A 20,853-nucleotide genomic window follows, 5' to 3' on the forward strand; every position below is an offset into this window, starting at 1 on the left:
TTTCTGTTTATTTGTGCTGAATATTTTAACAACACTAAGTGTTGTTTACACCAACCTACACTGTAAATAATGATATGATGAAAACTGGTCCTATCTAACCAGTTGACAACATGGTTTTCAAAATAAGTTAAGCAGTTTTCAACTTTCTTGTTATACAAGATTCAACTCATTTTTTAAAGTCAGTAAGTTGAAAAGACTTAAACATCCAAGCTGATTGTACCAAAAAATTAAAGGCAGCATTTAACCTTCTTTTTTTTTTTTACAGTGAACAACTACTGTTGAGATTTTTTAAAAATATTTTATTTATAAAGTTTACATACATAAAAACATAATGCAAAGACACATATTCAGTGTTCGGGGAAAAAAGCAAGGTTTCCAGTTGACATTTTGCGTTTCCAGCTAACTGATCTGAATGACTCCAGTTTTCTTAACGCATGATTATAAAAAGCATTGGTATTTAAATCCCACTATCCGCATTAAAGCTTTTTTTCTCACTATGGGAAAATACAGAACATTTTGATGCAACTTCGTAAAAGCAGCAAAGTAGGTGTTGGGAGTTTGGTCCTTCAAACTAGTAATAAATTACAAATAACAATCATAAAGCCATGTATCATAAACTGGTTCACCTAAAAAACAGCCATGAGCATATATCACCTCATAGCAGACTAAACTGTACATGCATGATATTAAAGGGATTGAAAGGAAGAATGTTGGTAACCAGACAGTTGATGGCACCCATTGACTTCCATAGGAAAAAAAATACTATGGAAATCAATTGCTGGTGTCAACTGTCTGGTTACCAACATTCTTCAAAATATCTCCTTTTGTGTTCAACAGAACAAAGAAACTCATACAGGTTTGGAACAACATGAGGGTGAGTAAATTATGGTGTAAGGGGTGAACTATCCCTTTCAACAGAAAATCAGGCCCGTTTGCGCAGATGCACATAAAGTGCACCGCTAATAAGTAAAAGTGGCACACAGACCCAGGCTACAATATAACAGTAGCCGAAATGACCCATTTTCAGTTCCCGAACATCTTGAAGAATCTCGCTCCTTTGAAAGGTGTAGATAAGAACAGCTGCAAAAGCTGCAAAACCTGTGAGTGTGGAGGGGTGAATGGAGTGAGAATAGGGAGTGGCCACAAGGGGGCAGCACATATGGTCCTATCTTGACATCAATGTTCTGCCTACCTACGACTTAATTGAAGTCTGCTTACCTGCAAAAATCTGGCACAGACCAGTGAAGTAGAATAGCCCTCCTTTGGACATGGTAAAGAGCTGTCCGAGGAACACCATGAAGGAGATGGACGAGAGCACTACAGATAATATCATGAGGGCCTGGACTGACTGCAGCCATTCTGAGAGAGAAAAATAGTCACAAATAGACATTTATTTAAAACGATTTTTAGTTAACCTCAGTAGAGCAGTGTTTCTCAACTGGTGAGTGTACAGTCAAAGAAACAACAAAAAAACATGATTCTAAATGTTTTTCTGATGGGAGACTTTTATTTTGAAAGACATGCATGTGTCATTAATTCTGTCATTAAAGGACAACTCTAGTGAAAAAATTTCCCTAGGGGTACTTAAGTAAGGGATAATGTACACCCAGCCGGTTAAACCCCGACAGAGTGATCAGGACCCCGACGCGAAGCGAAGCATCACTCTGAAGGGGTTTATTCTGCGATAACAACCGGCTGGGTGTATTATCCCGCTTATTACACGCAGAGGTGGTAAAAGTACTCAAAAGTTATACTCGAGTGAAAGTATATATACCTAAATAAAAAAATCCTCCAGTAAAAGTAGAAAAAGTAGAAATCCTCCATTCAAACATCACTTGAGGAAAAGTACAAAAGTACCAGATTTAAAACGTACTCAAGTACCGAAAGTAAAAAGTAAATATTCAAATTAACTTTAAATATCAATAATTAAGCAGATAAAATCTTTTGGGACTGATATGCAATGCTTTAATTGAACAAATGATAAGATTAGATACTGCATTTAAGAATTTGTTAGATTTGCAATTAATAGGAGACAATGAAGCACCTTAACGCAGTATAGGGGTTAAACTTAAAATAGACATGTTCCATAACATTAGCTCCATAAAACAGATGAGGAGCAAGATACTATTAACTAATTCAAAATTAATTCAAAAGCCATAACCACAATGACATATTACGTAACAATTAGTTAACAGTCATGTGCCTCAACAAGTAAAGTCATAATATAATTTTGCCAATTGTTATGATTAATGATTAATTAAACAGACAACTGAGTCCGAAGGCATGGCTTTGAATACATGAATGTACATTATTAGTTCATGTAATATGTTATTAGGGAATTAATGAGGTCATATTTAATTAATAGCAATTCATATATTACTTAATCTATTAATCATAGAGAATGTTCATTAGTTGCTGATGCAGAAATCATTAATATGGTTTAGTTCTTCATTAGTAATACATTAACTCATGATTATCTGTGCATTAGTTAGGCATGAATTATAATAGTGCACCCGTATTGTAAAATGTTACTGAGGTTTTCATAGTAAATTGTGTGCTGCAAAATAAAAAAGCTGGGGAAACCCTGAGCTAACGTTAGTGTGGCAAACCTGACTTGTCAGCTTTTCCATGTCTATACCCGACTGGATCATCCATAACCACACCGGTTTGGAAATCAAGTGTAAAATTAATACTTGGAGCGGGCATGGGGAAATGTATTGGAGTAAAAAGTAAACTTTGCCTTTAATATTGTAGTGGAGTAAGAGTAAAAGTAGATGCAAATAAAATATACTCAAGTAAAGTACAGATCCCTGAAAAAAATACTTAAGTATCAAAGTATTTTTACTTGATTACTTACCACCCCTGCCCTTTAATAAATACTGCGTTTGGATCTCCAACCCTTCTGTCTCAGAGCAGTTCGTAACAATTACATAAAGATGTAGTTACATCTACTGTATAGGCTGCAACAGTATAGCCAAATATAGTCTGTCAATTTATCAACGTTAAACCAAACTTTTATTATGATGGGTTGCCGTGAAGACCTTTGAGTGTCTGTGTTCATATGACAGCTTACTTAATGAAACGTTAAATTCTCATGAAGTGACAGTTTATGCGTCCGTGTGTCCTCATAGTGGCACACCGCAGAGACACGCGAGTGTGTGTGTGTGCACGTTCTGGCGCGCGCTGCCGCGCCCTCGCATCCGCGCCTGTAATTCACGCAGAGACGCAGAATTTGCAGGAGTAATATTTAAATAGTAATTTGCAGTTTAATATTCACAGACACTAGTATATATTCGGCTACATTTTGGAGCCCTGCGCTTGGATTAACACGAAAGCTGCGTGTACCGAATATACTCGAGGGTCCGTACCGGTAATACAGAAATGCTGGTATCATCATTTTCTTTTTTAAATTTCACTACCAACATCGTACTAAAGTAGCCTACCTGTACCTGTGACAACCCTACATTTGCATGTTTACATTGACATTTGTTCATGACTAAAAAATTCTAAGTCAGTCTAAATTAGCTCACTCTGATTAGATGCAAAGTAGCCTACGTCTTGGCGAGCTACCTCCAATCAGGCCACAAGCTACTGGTAGGAGACCCTTGGTATACACTGTCATTTTGAATTGTTGTCCATTTTGATTTCATGTGATAATTGAATAATTTGCAATTTTTTGTCATAGTAAACACTGTCGTAATTTTGAATTTTTGTCCATTTTGACTTCGTGATAATTGAATAATTTGCACTTTTGTGTCATAGTATACACTGTCGTAATTTTGAATTTTTGTGCATTTTGACTTCATGTGATAATTGAATAATTTGCAGTTTTGTGTCATAGTATACACTGTCGTAATTTTGATTTTTTGTCAATTTTGACTTCATGTGATAATTGAATAATTTGCACTTTTGTATCATAGTATACACTGTCGTAATTTTGAATTTTTGTCCATTTTGACTTCATGTGATAATTGAATAAATTTGCACTTTTGTGTCATAGTATACACTGTCGTAATTTTGAATTTTTGTCCATTTTGACTTCATGTGATAATTGAATAATTTGCACTTTTATGTCATTAGACAAAAATTCAAAATGACGACAGTGTATACTATGACATAAAAGTGCAAATTATTCAATTATCACATGAAGTCAAAATGGACAAAAATTCAAAATGACGACAGTGTATACTTTTTGACTTCATGTGATAATTGAATAATTTGCACTTTTATGTCATAGTATACACTGTCGTAATTTTGAATTTGTCCATTTTGACTTCATGTGATAATTGAATAAATTTGCACTTTTATGTCATAGTATACACTGTCGTAATTTTGAATTTTTGTCCATTTTGACTTCATGTGATAATTGAATAATTTGCACTTTTGTGTCATAGTATACACTGTCGTAATTTTGAATTTTTGTCCATTTTGACTTCATGTGATAATTGAATAATTTGCACTTTTGTGTCATAGTATACACTGTCGTAATTTTGAATTTTTGTCCATTTTGACTTCATGTGATAATTGAATAATTTGCACTTTTGTGTCATAGTATACACTGTCGTAATTTTGAATTTTTGTCCATTTTGACTTCATGTGATAATTGAATAATTTGCACTTATGTCATAGTATACACTGTCGTAATTTTGAATTTTTGTCCATTTTGACTTCATGTGATAATTGAATAATTTGCACTTTTATGTCATAGTATACACTGTCGTAATTTTGAATTTTTGTCCATTTTGACTTCATGTGATAATTGAATAAATTTGCACTTTTGTGTCATAGTATACACTGTCGTCATTTTGAATTTTTGTCCATTTTGACTTCATGTGATAATTGAATAATTTGCACTTTTATGTCATAGTATACACTGTCGTAATTTTGAATTTTTGTCCATTTTGACTTCATGTGATAATTGAATAAATTTGCACTTTTGTGTCATAGTATACACTGTCGTAATTTTGAATTTTTGTCCATTTTGACTTCATGTGATAATTGAATAATTTGCACTTTTATGTCATTGGACAAAAATTCAAAATGACGACAGTGTATACTATGACATAAAAGTGCAAATTATTCAATTATCACATGAAGTCAAAATGGACAAAAATTCAAAATGACGACAGTGTATACTTTTTGACTTCATGTGATAATTGAATAATTTGCACTTTTATGTCATAGTATACACTGTTGTAATTTTGAATTTTTGTCCATTTTGACTTCATGTGATAATTGAATAATTTGCACTTTTGTGTCATAGTAAACACTGTTGTAATTTTGAATTTTTGTCCATTTTGACTTCATGTGATTATTGAATAATTTGCACTTTTGTGTCATAGTATACACTGTCGTAATTTTGAATTTTTGTCCATTTTGACTTCATGTGATAATTGAATAATTTGCACTTTTGTGTCATAGTATACACTGTCGTAATTTTGAATTTTTGTCCATTTTGACTTCATGTGATAATTGAATAATTTGCACTTATGTCATAGTATACACTGTCGTAATTTTGAATTTTTGTCCATTTTGACTTCATGTGATAATTGAATAATTTGCACTTTTATGTCATAGTATACACTGTCGTAATTTTGAATTTTTGTCCATTTTGACTTCATGTGATAATTGAATAAATTTGCACTTTTGTGTCATAGTATACACTGTCGTCATTTTGAATTTTTGTCCATTTTGACTTCATGTGATAATTGAATAATTTGCACTTTTATGTCATAGTATACACTGTCGTAATTTTGAATTTTTGTCCATTTTGACTTCATGTGATAATTGAATAAATTTGCACTTTTGTGTCATAGTATACACTGTCGTAATTTTGAATTTTTGTCCATTTTGACTTCATGTGATAATTGAATAATTTGCACTTTTATGTCATTGGACAAAAATTCAAAATGACGACAGTGTATACTATGACATAAAAGTGCAAATTATTCAATTATCACATGAAGACAAAATGGACAAAAATTCAAAATGACGACAGTGTATACTTTTTGACTTCATGTGATAATTGAATAATTTGCACTTTTATGTCATAGTATACACTGTTGTAATTTTGAATTTTTGTCCATTTTGACTTCATGTGATAATTGAATAATTTGCACTTTTGTGTCATAGTAAACACTGTTGTAATTTTGAATTTTTGTCCATTTTGACTTCATGTGATTATTGAATAATTTGCACTTTTGTGTCATAGTATACACTGTCGTAATTTTGAATTTTTGTCCATTTTGACTTCATGTGATAATTGAATAATTTGCACTTTTGTGTCATAGTATACACTGTCGTCATTTTGAATTTTTGTCCATTTTGACTTCATGTGATAATTGAATAAATTTGCACTTTTGTGTCATAGTATACACTGTCATCATTTTGAATTTTTGTCCATTTTGACTTCATGTGATAATTGAATAATTTGCACTTTTGTGTCATAGTATACACTGTCGTAATTTTGAATGTTTGTCCATTTTGACTTCATGTGATAATTGAATAATTTGCACTTTTGTGTCATAGTATACACTGTCGTAATTTTGAATTTTTGTCCATTTTGACTTCATGTGATAATTGAATAATTTGCACTTTTATGTCATAGTATACACTGTCGTAATTTTGAATTTTTGTCCATTTTGACTTCATGTGATAATTGAATAATTTGCACTTATGTCATAGTATACACTGTCGTAATTTTGAATTTTTGTCCATTTTGACTTCATGTGATAATTGAATAATTTGCACTTTTGTGTCATAGTAAACACTGTCGTCATTTTGAATTTTTGTCCATTTTGACTTCATGTGATAATTGAATAAATTTGCACTTTTGTGTCATAGTATACACTGTCGTAATTTTGAATTTTTGTCCATTTTGACTTCATGTGATAATTGAATAAATTTGCACTTTTGTGATAGTATACACTGTCGTCATTTTGAATTTTTGTCCATTTTGACTTCATGTGATAATTGAATAATTTGCACTTTTGTGTCATAGTATACACTGTCGTAATTTTGAATTTTTGTCCATTTTGACTTCATGTGATAATTGAATAATTTGCACTTTTGTGTCATAGTATACACTGTCGTAATTTTGAATTTTTGTCCATTTTGACTTCGTGATAATTGAATACATTTGCACTTTTATGTCATAGTATACACTGTCGTCATTTTGAATTTTTGTCCATTTTGACTTCATGTGATAATTGAATAATTTGCACTTTTCTGTCATAGTATACACTGTCGTAATTTTGAATTTTTGTCCATTTTGACTTCATGTGATAATTGAATAATTTGCACTTTTGTGTCATAGTATACACTGTCGTAATTTTGAATTTGTCCATTTTGACTTCATGTGATAATTGAATAATTTGCACTTTTATGTCATAGTATACACTGTCGTAATTTTGAATTTTTGTCCATTTTGACTTCATGTGATAATTGAATAATTTGCACTTATGTCATAGTATACACTGTCGTAATTTTGAATTTTTGTCCATTTTGACTTCATGTGATAATTGAATAATTTGCACTTTTATGTCATAGTATACACTGTCGTAATTTTGAATTTTTGTCCATTTTGACTTCATGTGATAATTGAATAATTTGCACTTTTGTGTCATAGTATACACTGTCGTAATTTTGAATTTTTGTCCATTTTGACTTCATGTGATAATTGAATAATTTGCACTTTTGAGTCATAGTATACACTGTCGTAATTTTGAATTTTTGTCCATTTTGACTTCATGTGATAATTGAATAATTTGCACTTTTTTGTCATAGTATACACTGTCGTAATTTTGAATTTTTGTCCATTTTGACTTCATGTGATAATTGAATAATTTGCACTTATGTCATAGTATACACTGTCGTAATTTTGAATTTTTGTCCATTTTGACTTCATGTGATAATTGAATAATTTGCACTTATGTCATAGTATACACTGTCGTAATTTTGAATTTTTGTCCATTTTGACTTCATGTGATAATTGAATAATTTGCACTTTTGTGTCATAGTATACACTGTCGTAATTTTGAATTTTTGTCCATTTTGACTTCGTGATAATTGAATACATTTGCACTTTTATGTCATAGTATACACTGTCGTAATTTAGAATTTTTGTCCATTTTGACTTCATGTGATAATTGAATAATTTGCACTTTTGTGTCATAGTATACACTGTCGTAATTTTGAATTTTTGTCCATTTTGACTTCGTGATAATTGAATACATTTGCACTTTTATGTCATAGTATACACTGTCGTAATTTAGAATTTTTGTCCATTTTGACTTCATGTGATAATTGAATAATTTGCACTTTTGTGTCATAGTATACACTGTCGTAATTTTGAATTTTTGTCCATTTTGACTTCATGTGATAATTGAATAAATTTGCACTTTTGTGTCATAGTATACACTGTCGTAATTTTGAATTTTTGTCCATTTTGACTTCATGTGATAATTGAATAAATTTGCACTTTTGTGTCATAGTATACACTGTCGTCATTTTGAATTTTTGTCCATTTTGACTTCATGTGATAATTGAATAATTTGCACTTTTATGTCATAGTATACACTGTCGTAATTTTGAATTTTTGTCCATTTTGACTTCATGTGATAATTGAATAAATTTGCACTTTTGTGTCATAGTATACACTGTCGTAATTTTGAATTTTTGTCCATTTTGACTTCATGTGATAATTGAATAATTTGCACTTTTATGTCATTGGACAAAAATTCAAAATGACGACAGTGTATACTATGACATAAAAGTGCAAATTATTCAATTATCACATGAAGTCAAAATGGACAAAAATTCAAAATGACGACAGTGTATACTTTTTGACTTCATGTGATAATTGAATAATTTGCACTTTTATGTCATAGTATACACTGTTGTAATTTTGAATTTTTGTCCATTTTGACTTCATGTGATAATTGAATAATTTGCACTTTTGTGTCATAGTAAACACTGTTGTAATTTTGAATTTTTGTCCATTTTGACTTCATGTGATTATTGAATAATTTGCACTTTTGTGTCATAGTATACACTGTCGTAATTTTGAATTTTTGTCCATTTTGACTTCATGTGATAATTGAATAATTTGCACTTTTGTGTCATAGTATACACTGTCGTCATTTTGAATTTTTGTCCATTTTGACTTCATGTGATAATTGAATAAATTTGCACTTTTGTGTCATAGTATACACTGTCATCATTTTGAATTTTTGTCCATTTTGACTTCATGTGATAATTGAATAATTTGCACTTTTGTGTCATAGTATACACTGTCGTAATTTTGAATGTTTGTCCATTTTGACTTCATGTGATAATTGAATAATTTGCACTTTTGTGTCATAGTATACACTGTCGTAATTTTGAATTTTTGTCCATTTTGACTTCATGTGATAATTGAATAATTTGCACTTTTATGTCATAGTATACACTGTCGTAATTTTGAATTTTTGTCCATTTTGACTTCATGTGATAATTGAATAATTTGCACTTATGTCATAGTATACACTGTCGTAATTTTGAATTTTTGTCCATTTTGACTTCATGTGATAATTGAATAATTTGCACTTTTGTGTCATAGTAAACACTGTCGTCATTTTGAATTTTTGTCCATTTTGACTTCATGTGATAATTGAATAAATTTGCACTTTTGTGTCATAGTATACACTGTCGTAATTTTGAATTTTTGTCCATTTTGACTTCATGTGATAATTGAATAAATTTGCACTTTTGTGATAGTATACACTGTCGTCATTTTGAATTTTTGTCCATTTTGACTTCATGTGATAATTGAATAATTTGCACTTTTGTGTCATAGTATACACTGTCGTAATTTTGAATTTTTGTCCATTTTGACTTCATGTGATAATTGAATAATTTGCACTTTTGTGTCATAGTATACACTGTCGTAATTTTGAATTTTTGTCCATTTTGACTTCGTGATAATTGAATACATTTGCACTTTTATGTCATAGTATACACTGTCGTCATTTTGAATTTTTGTCCATTTTGACTTCATGTGATAATTGAATAATTTGCACTTTTCTGTCATAGTATACACTGTCGTAATTTTGAATTTTTGTCCATTTTGACTTCATGTGATAATTGAATAATTTGCACTTTTGTGTCATAGTATACACTGTCGTAATTTTGAATTTGTCCATTTTGACTTCATGTGATAATTGAATAATTTGCACTTTTATGTCATAGTATACACTGTCGTAATTTTGAATTTTTGTCCATTTTGACTTCATGTGATAATTGAATAATTTGCACTTATGTCATAGTATACACTGTCGTAATTTTGAATTTTTGTCCATTTTGACTTCATGTGATAATTGAATAATTTGCACTTTTATGTCATAGTATACACTGTCGTAATTTTGAATTTTTGTCCATTTTGACTTCATGTGATAATTGAATAATTTGCACTTTTGTGTCATAGTATACACTGTCGTAATTTTGAATTTTTGTCCATTTTGACTTCATGTGATAATTGAATAATTTGCACTTTTGAGTCATAGTATACACTGTCGTAATTTTGAATTTTTGTCCATTTTGACTTCATGTGATAATTGAATAATTTGCACTTTTATGTCATAGTATACACTGTCGTAATTTTGAATTTTTGTCCATTTTGACTTCATGTGATAATTGAATAATTTGCACTTATGTCATAGTATACACTGTCGTAATTTTGAATTTTTGTCCATTTTGACTTCATGTGATAATTGAATAATTTGCACTTATGTCATAGTATACACTGTCGTAATTTTGAATTTTTGTCCATTTTGACTTCATGTGATAATTGAATAATTTGCACTTTTGTGTCATAGTATACACTGTCGTAATTTTGAATTTTTGTCCATTTTGACTTCGTGATAATTGAATACATTTGCACTTTTATGTCATAGTATACACTGTCGTAATTTAGAATTTTTGTCCATTTTGACTTCATGTGATAATTGAATAATTTGCACTTTTGTGTCATAGTATACACTGTCGTAATTTTGAATTTTTGTCCATTTTGACTTCATGTGATAATTGAATAAATTTGCACTTTTGTGTCATAGTATACACTGTCGTAATTTTGAATTTTTGTCCATTTTGACTTCATGTGATAATTGAATAAATTTGCACTTTTATGTCATAGTATACACTGTCGTCATTTTGAATTTTTGTCCATTTTGACTTCATGTGATAATTGAATAATTTGCACTTTTGTGTCATAGTATACACTGTTGTAATTTTGAATTTTTGTCCATTTTGACTTCATGTGATAATTGAATAATTTGCACTTTTGTGTCATAGTATACACTGTCGTAATTTTGAATTTTTGTCCATTTTGACTTCGTGATAATTGAATACATTTGCACTTTTATGTCATAGTATACACTGTCGTCATTTAGAATTTTTGTCCATTTTGACTTCGTGATAATTGAATAATTTGCACTTTTCTGTCATAGTATACACTGTCGTAATTTTGAATTTTTGTCCATTTTGACTTCATGTGATAATTGAATAATTTGCACTTTTGTGTCATAGTATACACTGTCGTAATTTTGAATTTGTCCATTTTGACTTCATGTGATAATTGAATAATTTGCACTTTTATGTCATAGTATACACTATCGTAATTTTGAATTTTTGTCCATTTTGACTTCATGTGATAATTGAATAATTTGCACTTATGTCATAGTATACACTGTCGTAATTTTGAATTTTTGTCCATTTTGACTTCATGTGATAATTGAATAATTTGCACTTTTATGTCATAGTATACACTGTCGTAATTTAGAATTTTTGTCCATTTTGACTTCATGTGATAATTGAATAATTTGCACTTTTGTGTCATAGTAAACACTGTTGTAATTTTGAATTTTTGTCCATTTTGACTTCATGTGATTATTGAATAATTTGCACTTTTGTGTCATAGTATACACTGTCGTAATTTTGAATTTTTGTCCATTTTGACTTCATGTGATAATTGAATAATTTGCACTTTTGTGTCATAGTATACACTGTCGTCATTTTGAATTTTTGTCCATTTTGACTTCATGTGATAATTGAATAAATTTGCACTTTTGTGTCATAGTATACACTGTCATCATTTTGAATTTTTGTCCATTTTGACTTCATGTGATAATTGAATAATTTGCACTTTTGTGTCATAGTATACACTGTCGTAATTTTGAATGTTTGTCCATTTTGACTTCATGTGATAACTGAATAATTTGCACTTTTGTGTCATAGTATACACTGTCGTAATTTTGAATTTTTGTCCATTTTGACTTCATGTGATAATTGAATAATTTGCACTTTTATGTCATAGTATACACTGTCGTAATTTTGAATTTTTGTCCATTTTGACTTCATGTGATAATTGAATAATTTGCACTTATGTCATAGTATACACTGTCGTAATTTTGAATTTTTGTCCATTTTGACTTCATGTGATAATTGAATAATTTGCACTTTTGTGTCATAGTAAACACTGTCGTCATTTTGAATTTTTGTCCATTTTGACTTCATGTGATAATTGAATAAATTTGCACTTTTGTGTCATAGTATACACTGTCGTAATTTTGAATTTTTGTCCATTTTGACTTCATGTGATAATTGAATAAATTTGCACTTTTGTGATAGTATACACTGTCGTCATTTTGAATTTTTGTCCATTTTGACTTCATGTGATAATTGAATAATTTGCACTTTTGTGTCATAGTATACACTGTCGTAATTTTGAATTTTTGTCCATTTTGACTTCGTGATAATTGAATACATTTGCACTTTTATGTCATAGTATACACTGTCGTCATTTAGAATTTTTGTCCATTTTGACTTCGTGATAATTGAATAATTTGCACTTTTCTGTCATAGTATACACTGTCGTAATTTTGAATTTTTGTCCATTTTGACTTCATGTGATAATTGAATAATTTGCACTTTTGTGTCATAGTATACACTGTCGTAATTTTGAATTTGTCCATTTTGACTTCATGTGATAATTGAATAATTTGCACTTTTATGTCATAGTATACACTATCGTAATTTTGAATTTTTGTCCATTTTGACTTCATGTGATAATTGAATAATTTGCACTTATGTCATAGTATACACTGTCGTAATTTTGAATTTTTGTCCATTTTGACTTCATGTGATAATTGAATAATTTGCACTTTTATGTCATAGTATACACTGTCGTAATTTAGAATTTTTGTCCATTTTGACTTCGTGATAATTGAATAATTTGCACTTTTCTGTCATAGTATACACTGTCGTAATTTTGAATTTTTGTCCATTTTGACTTCATGTGATAATTGAATAATTTGCACTTTTGTGTCATAGTATACACTGTCGTAATTTTGAATTTGTCCATTTTGACTTCATGTGATAATTGAATAATTTGCACTTTTATGTCATAGTATACACTATCGTAATTTTGAATTTTTGTCCATTTTGACTTCATGTGATAATTGAATAATTTGCACTTATGTCATAGTATACACTGTCGTAATTTTGAATTTTTGTCCATTTTGACTTCATGTGATAATTGAATAATTTGCACTTTTATGTCATAGTATACACTGTCGTAATTTAGAATTTTTGTCCATTTTGACTTCATGTGATAATTGAATAATTTGCACTTTTGTGTCATAGTAAACACTGTTGTAATTTTGAATTTTTGTCCATTTTGACTTCATGTGATTATTGAATAATTTGCACTTTTGTGTCATAGTATACACTGTCGTCATTTTGAATTTTTGTCCATTTTGACTTCATGTGATAATTGAATAATTTGCACTTTTGTGTCATAGTATACACTGTCGTCATTTTGAATTTTTGTCCATTTTGACTTCATGTGATAATTGAATAAATTTGCACTTTTGTGTCATAGTATACACTGTCATCATTTTGAATTTTTGTCCATTTTGACTTCATGTGATAATTGAATAATTTGCACTTTTGTGTCATAGTATACACTGTCGTAATTTTGAATGTTTGTCCATTTTGACTTCATGTGATAATTGAATAATTTGCACTTTTGTGTCATAGTATACACTGTCGTAATTTTGAATTTTTGTCCATTTTGACTTCATGTGATAATTGAATAATTTGCACTTTTATGTCATAGTATACACTGTCGTAATTTTGAATTTTTGTCCATTTTGACTTCATGTGATAATTGAATAATTTGCACTTATGTCATAGTATACACTGTCGTAATTTTGAATTTTTGTCCATTTTGACTTCATGTGATAATTGAATAATTTGCACTTTTGTGTCATAGTAAACACTGTCGTCATTTTGAATTTTTGTCCATTTTGACTTCATGTGATAATTGAATAAATTTGCACTTTTGTGTCATAGTATACACTGTCGTAATTTTGAATTTTTGTCCATTTTGACTTCATGTGATAATTGAATAAATTTGCACTTTTGTGATAGTATACACTGTCGTCATTTTGAATTTTTGTCCATTTTGACTTCATGTGATAATTGAATAATTTGCACTTTTGTGTCATAGTATACACTGTCGTAATTTTGAATTTTTGTCCATTTTGACTTCATGTGATAATTGAATAATTTGCACTTTTGTGTCATAGTATACACTGTCGTAATTTTGAATTTTTGTCCATTTTGACTTCGTGATAATTGAATACATTTGCACTTTTATGTCATAGTATACACTGTCGTCATTTTGAATTTTTGTCCATTTTGACTTCATGTGAAAATTGAATAATTTGCACTTTTCTGTCATAGTATACACTGTCGTAATTTTGAATTTTTGTCCATTTTGACTTCATGTGATAATTGAATAATTTGCACTTTTGTGTCATAGTATACACTGTCGTAATTTTGAATTTGTCCATTTTGACTTCATGTGATAATTGAATAATTTGCACTTTTGTGTCATAGTATACACTGTCGTAATTTTGAATTTTTGTCCATTTTGACTTCGTGATAATTGAATACATTTGCACTTTTATGTCATAGTATACACTGTCGTAATTTAGAATTTTTGTCCATTTTGACTTCATGTGATAATTGAATAATTTGCACTTTTATGTCATAGTATACACTGTCGTAATTTTGAATTTTTGTCCATTTTGACTTCATGTGATAATTGAATAAATTTGCACTTTTGTGTCATAGTATACACTGTCGTAATTTTGAATTTTTGTCCATTTTGACTTCATGTGATAATTGAATAAATTTGCACTTTTATGTCATAGTATACACTGTCGTCATTTTGAATTTTTGTCCATTTTGACTTCATGTGATAATTGAATAATTTGCACTTTTGTGTCATAGTATACACTGTTGTAATTTTGAATTTTTGTCCATTTTGACTTCATGTGATAATTGAATAATTTGCACTTTTGTGTCATAGTATACACTGTCGTAATTTTGAATTTTTGTCCATTTTGACTTCGTGATAATTGAATACATTTGCACTTTTGTGTCATAGTATACACTGTCGTAATTTTGAATTTTTGTCCATTTTGACTTCGTGATAATTGAATACATTTGCACTTTTATGTCATAGTATACACTGTCGTCATTTAGAATTTTTGTCCATTTTGACTTCATGTGATAATTGAATAATTTGCACTTTTCTGTCATAGTATACACTGTCGTAATTTTGAATTTTTGTCCATTTTGACTTCATGTGATAATTGAATAATTTGCACTTTTGTGTCATAGTATACACTGTCGTAATTTTGAATTTGTCCATTTTGACTTCATGTGATAATTGAATAATTTGCACTTTTATGTCATAGTATACACTATCGTAATTTTGAATTTTTGTCCATTTTGACTTCATGTGATAATTGAATAATTTGCACTTATGTCATAGTATACACTGTCGTAATTTTGAATTTTTGTCCATTTTGACTTCATGTGATAATTGAATAATTTGCACTTTTATGTCATAGTATACACTGTCGTAATTTAGAATTTTTGTCCATTTTGACTTCATGTGATAATTGAATAATTTGCACTTTTGTGTCATAGTATACACTGTCGTAATTTAGAATTTTTGTCCATTTTGACTTCATGGGATAATTGAATAAATTTGCACTTTTGTGTCATAGTATACACTGTCGTAATTTAGAATTTTTGTCCATTTTGACTTCATGTGATAATTGAATAAATTTGCACTTTTATGTCATAGTATACACTGTCGTCATTTTGAATTTTTGTCCATTTTGACTTCATGTGATAATTGAATAATTTGCACTTTTGTGTCATAGTATACACTGTTGTAATTTTGAATTTTTGTCCATTTTGACTTCATGTGATAATTGAATAATTTGCACTTTTGTGTCATAGTATACACTGTCGTAATTTTGAATTTTTGTCCATTTTGACTTCATGTGATAATTGAATAATTTGCACTTTTATGTCATAGTATACACTGTCGTAATTTTGAATTTTTGTCCATTTTGACTTCATGTGATAATTGAATAATTTGCACTTTTGTGTCATAGTATACACTGTCGTAATTTTGAATTTTTTGTCCATTTTGACTTCATGTGATAATTGAATAATTTGCACTTTTATGTCATAGTATACACTGTCGTAATTTTGAATTTTTGTCCATTTGGACTTCATGTGATAATTGAATAATTTGCACTTTTATGTCATAGTATACACTGTCGTAATTTTGAATTTTTGTCCATTTTGACTTCATGTGATAATTGAATAATTTGCACTTATGTCATAGTATACACTGTCGTAATTTTGAATTTTTGTCCATTTTGACTTCATGTGATAATTGAATAATTTGCACTTTTGTGTCATAGTATACACTGTCGTAATTTTGAATTTTTGTCCATTTTGACTTCATGTGATAATTGAATAATTTGCACTTTTATGTCATAGTATACACTGTTGTAATTTAGAATTTTTGTCCATTTTGACTTCATGTGATAATTGAATAATTTGCACTTTTGTGTCATAGTATACACTGTCGTAATTTTGAATTTTTGTCCATTTTGACTTCATGTGATAATTGAATAAATTTGCACTTTTGTGTCATAGTATACACTGTCGTAATTTTGAATTTTTGTCCATTTTGACTTCATGTGATAATTGAATAAATTTGCACTTTTATGTCATAGTATACACTGTCGTCATTTTGAATTTTTGTCCATTTTGACTTCATGTGATAATTGAATAATTTGCACTTTTGTGTCATAGTATACACTGTTGTAATTTTGAATTTTTGTCCATTTTGACTTCATGTGATAATTGAATAATTTGCACTTTTGTGTCATAGTATACACTGTCGTAATTTTGAATTTTTGTCCATTTTGACTTCGTGATAATTGAATACATTTGCACTTTTATGTCATAGTATACACTGTCGTCATTTTGAATTTTTGTCCATTTTGACTTCATGTGATAATTGAATAATTTGCACTTTTCTGTCATAGTATACACTGTCGTAATTTTGAATTTTGTCCATTTTGACTTCATGTGATAATTGAATAATTTGCACTTTTGTGTCATAGTATACACTGTCGTAATTTTGAATTTGTCCATTTTGACTTCATGTGATAATTGAATAATTTGCACTTTTATGTCATAGTATACACTATCGTAATTTTGAATTTTTGTCCATTTTGACTTCATGTGATAATTGAATAATTTGCACTTATGTCATAGTATACACTGTCGTAATTTTGAATTTTTGTCCATTTTGACTTCATGTGATAATTGAATAATTTGCACTTTTATGTCATAGTATACACTGTCGTAATTTAGAATTTTTGTCCATTTTGACTTCATGTGATAATTGAATAATTTGCACTTTTGTGTCATAGTATACACTGTCGTAATTTAGAATTTTTGTCCATTTTGACTTCATGTGATAATTGAATAAATTTGCACTTTTGTGTCATAGTATACACTGTCGTAATTTAGAATTTTTGTCCATTTTGACTTCATGTGATAATTGAATAATTTGCACTTTTATGTCATAGTATACACTGTCGTCATTTTGAATTTTTGTCCATTTTGACTTCATGTGATAATTGAATAATTTGCACTTTTGTGTCATAGTATACACTGTCGTAATTTTGAATTTTTGTCCATTTTGACTTCATGTGATAATTGAATAATTTGCACTTTTGTGTCATAGTATACACTGTCGTAATTTTGAATTTTTGTCCATTTTGACTTCATTTGATAATTGAATAATTTGCACTTTTGTGTCATAGTATACACTGTCGTCATTTTAAATTTTTGTCCATTTTGACTTCATGTGATAATTGAATAAATTTGCACTTTTGTGTCATAGTATACACTGTCGTCATTTTGAATTTTTGTCCATTTTGACTTCATGTGATAATTGAATAATTTGCACTTTTGTGTCATAGTATACACTGTCGTAATTTTGAATTTTTTTCCATTTTGACTTCATGTGATAATTGAATAATTTGCACTTTTATGTCATAGTATACACTGTCGTCATTTTGAATTTTTGTCCATTTTGACTTCATGTGATAATTGAATAATTTGCACTTTTGTGTCATAGTATACACTGTCGTAATTTTGAATTTTTGTCCATTGTGACTTCATGTGATAATTGAATAATTTGCACTTATGTCATAGTATACACTGTCGTAATTTTGAACTTTTGTCCATTTTGACTTCATGTGATAATTGAATAATTTGCACTTTTATGTCATAGTATACACTGTCGTAATTTTGAATTTTTGTCCATTGTGACTTCATGTGATAATTGAATAATTTGCACTTATGTCATAGTATACACTGTCGTAATTTTGAATTTTTGTCCATTTTGACTTCATGTGATAATTGAATAATTTGCACTTTTATGTCATAGTATACACTGTCGAAATTTTGAATTTTTGTCCATTTTGACTTCATGTGATAATTGAATAATTTGCACTTTTATGTCATAGTATACACTGTTGTAATTTTGAATTTTTGTCCATTTTGACTTCATGTGATAATTGAATAATTTGCACTTTTGTGTCATAGTAAACACTGTTGTAATTTTGAATTTTTGTCCATTTTGACTTCATGTGATAATTGAATAAATTTGCACTTTTGTGTCATAGTATACACTGTCGTAATTTTGAATTTTTGTCCATTTTGACTTCATGTGATAATTGAATAATGTGCACTTTTATGTCATAGTATACACTGTCGTAATTTTGAATTTTTGTCCATTTTGACTTCATGTGATAATTGAATAATTTGCACTTTTATGTCATAGTATACACTGTCGTAATTTTGAATTTTTGTCCATTTTGACTTCATGTGATAATTGAATAATTTGCACTTTTGTGTCATAGTATACACTGTCGTAATTTTGAATTTTTTGTCCATTTTGACTTCATGTGATAATTGAATAATTTGCACTTTTATGTCATAGTATACACTGTCGTAATTTTGAATTTTTGTCCATTTGGACTTCATGTGATAATTGAATAATTTGCACTTTTATGTCATAGTATACACTGTCGTAATTTTGAATTTTTGTCCATTTTGACTTCATGTGATAATTGAATAATTTGCACTTATGTCATAGTATACACTGTCGTAATTTTGAATTTTTGTCCATTTTGACTTCATGTGATAATTGAATAATTTGCACTTTTCTGTCATAGTATACACTGTCGTAATTTTGAATTTTTGTCCATTTTGACTTCATGTGATAATTGAATAATTTGCACTTTTATGTCATAGTATACACTGTCGTAATTTTGAATTTTTGTCCATTTTGACTTCATGTGATAATTGAATAATTTGCACTTATGTCATAGTATACACTGTCGTAATTTTGAATTTTTGTCCATTTTGACTTCATGTGATAATTGAATAATTTGCACTTTTGTGTCATAGTATACACTGTCGTAATTTTGAATTTTTGTCCATTTTGACTTCATGTGATAATTGAATAATTTGCACTTTTATGTCATAGTATACACTGTTGTAATTTAGAATTTTTGTCCATTTTGACTTCATGTGATAATTGAATAATTTGCACTTTTGTGTCATAGTATACACTGTCGTAATTTTGAATTTTTGTCCATTTTGACTTCATGTGATAATTGAATAAATTTGCACTTTTGTGTCATAGTATACACTGTCGTAATTTTGAATTTTTGTCCATTTTGACTTCATGTGATAATTGAATAAATTTGCACTTTTATGTCATAGTATACACTGTTGTAATTTTGAATTTTTGTCCATTTTGACTTCATGTGATAATTGAATAATTTGCACTTTTGTGTCATAGTATACACTGTCGTAATTTTGAATTTTTGTCCATTTTGACTTCGTGATAATTGAATACATTTGCACTTTTATGTCATAGTATACACTGTCGTCATTTTGAATTTTTGTCCATTTTGACTTCATGTGATAATTGAATAATTTGCACTTTTCTGTCATAGTATACACTGTCGTAATTTTGAATTTTTGTCCATTTTGACTTCATGTGATAATTGAATAATTTGCACTTTTGTGTCATAGTATACACTGTCGTAATTTAGAATTTTTGTCCATTTTGACTTCATGTGATAATTGAATAAATTTGCACTTTTGTGTCATAGTATACACTGTCGTAATTTAGAATTTTTGTCCATTGTGACTTCATGTGATAATTGAATACATTTGCACTTTTATGTCATAGTATACACTGTCGTCATTTTGAATTTTTGTCCATTTTGAATTCATGTGATAATTGAATAATTTGCACTTTTGTGTCATAGTATACACTGTCGTAATTTTGAATTTTTGTCCATTTTGACTTCATGTGATAATTTAATAATTTGCACTTTTGTGTCATAG

General features: G+C 29.1%; 1 protein-coding gene across 1 annotated transcript in view; it reads right to left on the reverse strand.

Moving 5' to 3' along the window:
• Nucleotides 1-293: 293 nt before the first annotated feature.
• emp3a (epithelial membrane protein 3a (MAM blood group)) overlaps nt 294-20,853 on the reverse strand; it is a 49,497-nt gene continuing 28,937 nt past the window's right edge. Inside the window, exons 4-5 of the mRNA XM_067431556.1 lie at nt 1,219-1,359; nt 294-1,098 (exon numbers count right to left, since the gene is read on the reverse strand). Of these exons, the coding sequence (XP_067287657.1) occupies nt 923-1,098; nt 1,219-1,359 (317 nt within the window). The 3' untranslated portion in view covers nt 294-922. The remainder of the gene's footprint in view (nt 1,099-1,218; nt 1,360-20,853) is intronic.

Source organism: Pseudorasbora parva, chromosome 22 (assembly GCF_024679245.1).
Source record: "Pseudorasbora parva isolate DD20220531a chromosome 22, ASM2467924v1, whole genome shotgun sequence".
NCBI classification, from domain to species: Eukaryota; Metazoa; Chordata; class Actinopteri; order Cypriniformes; family Gobionidae; genus Pseudorasbora; species Pseudorasbora parva.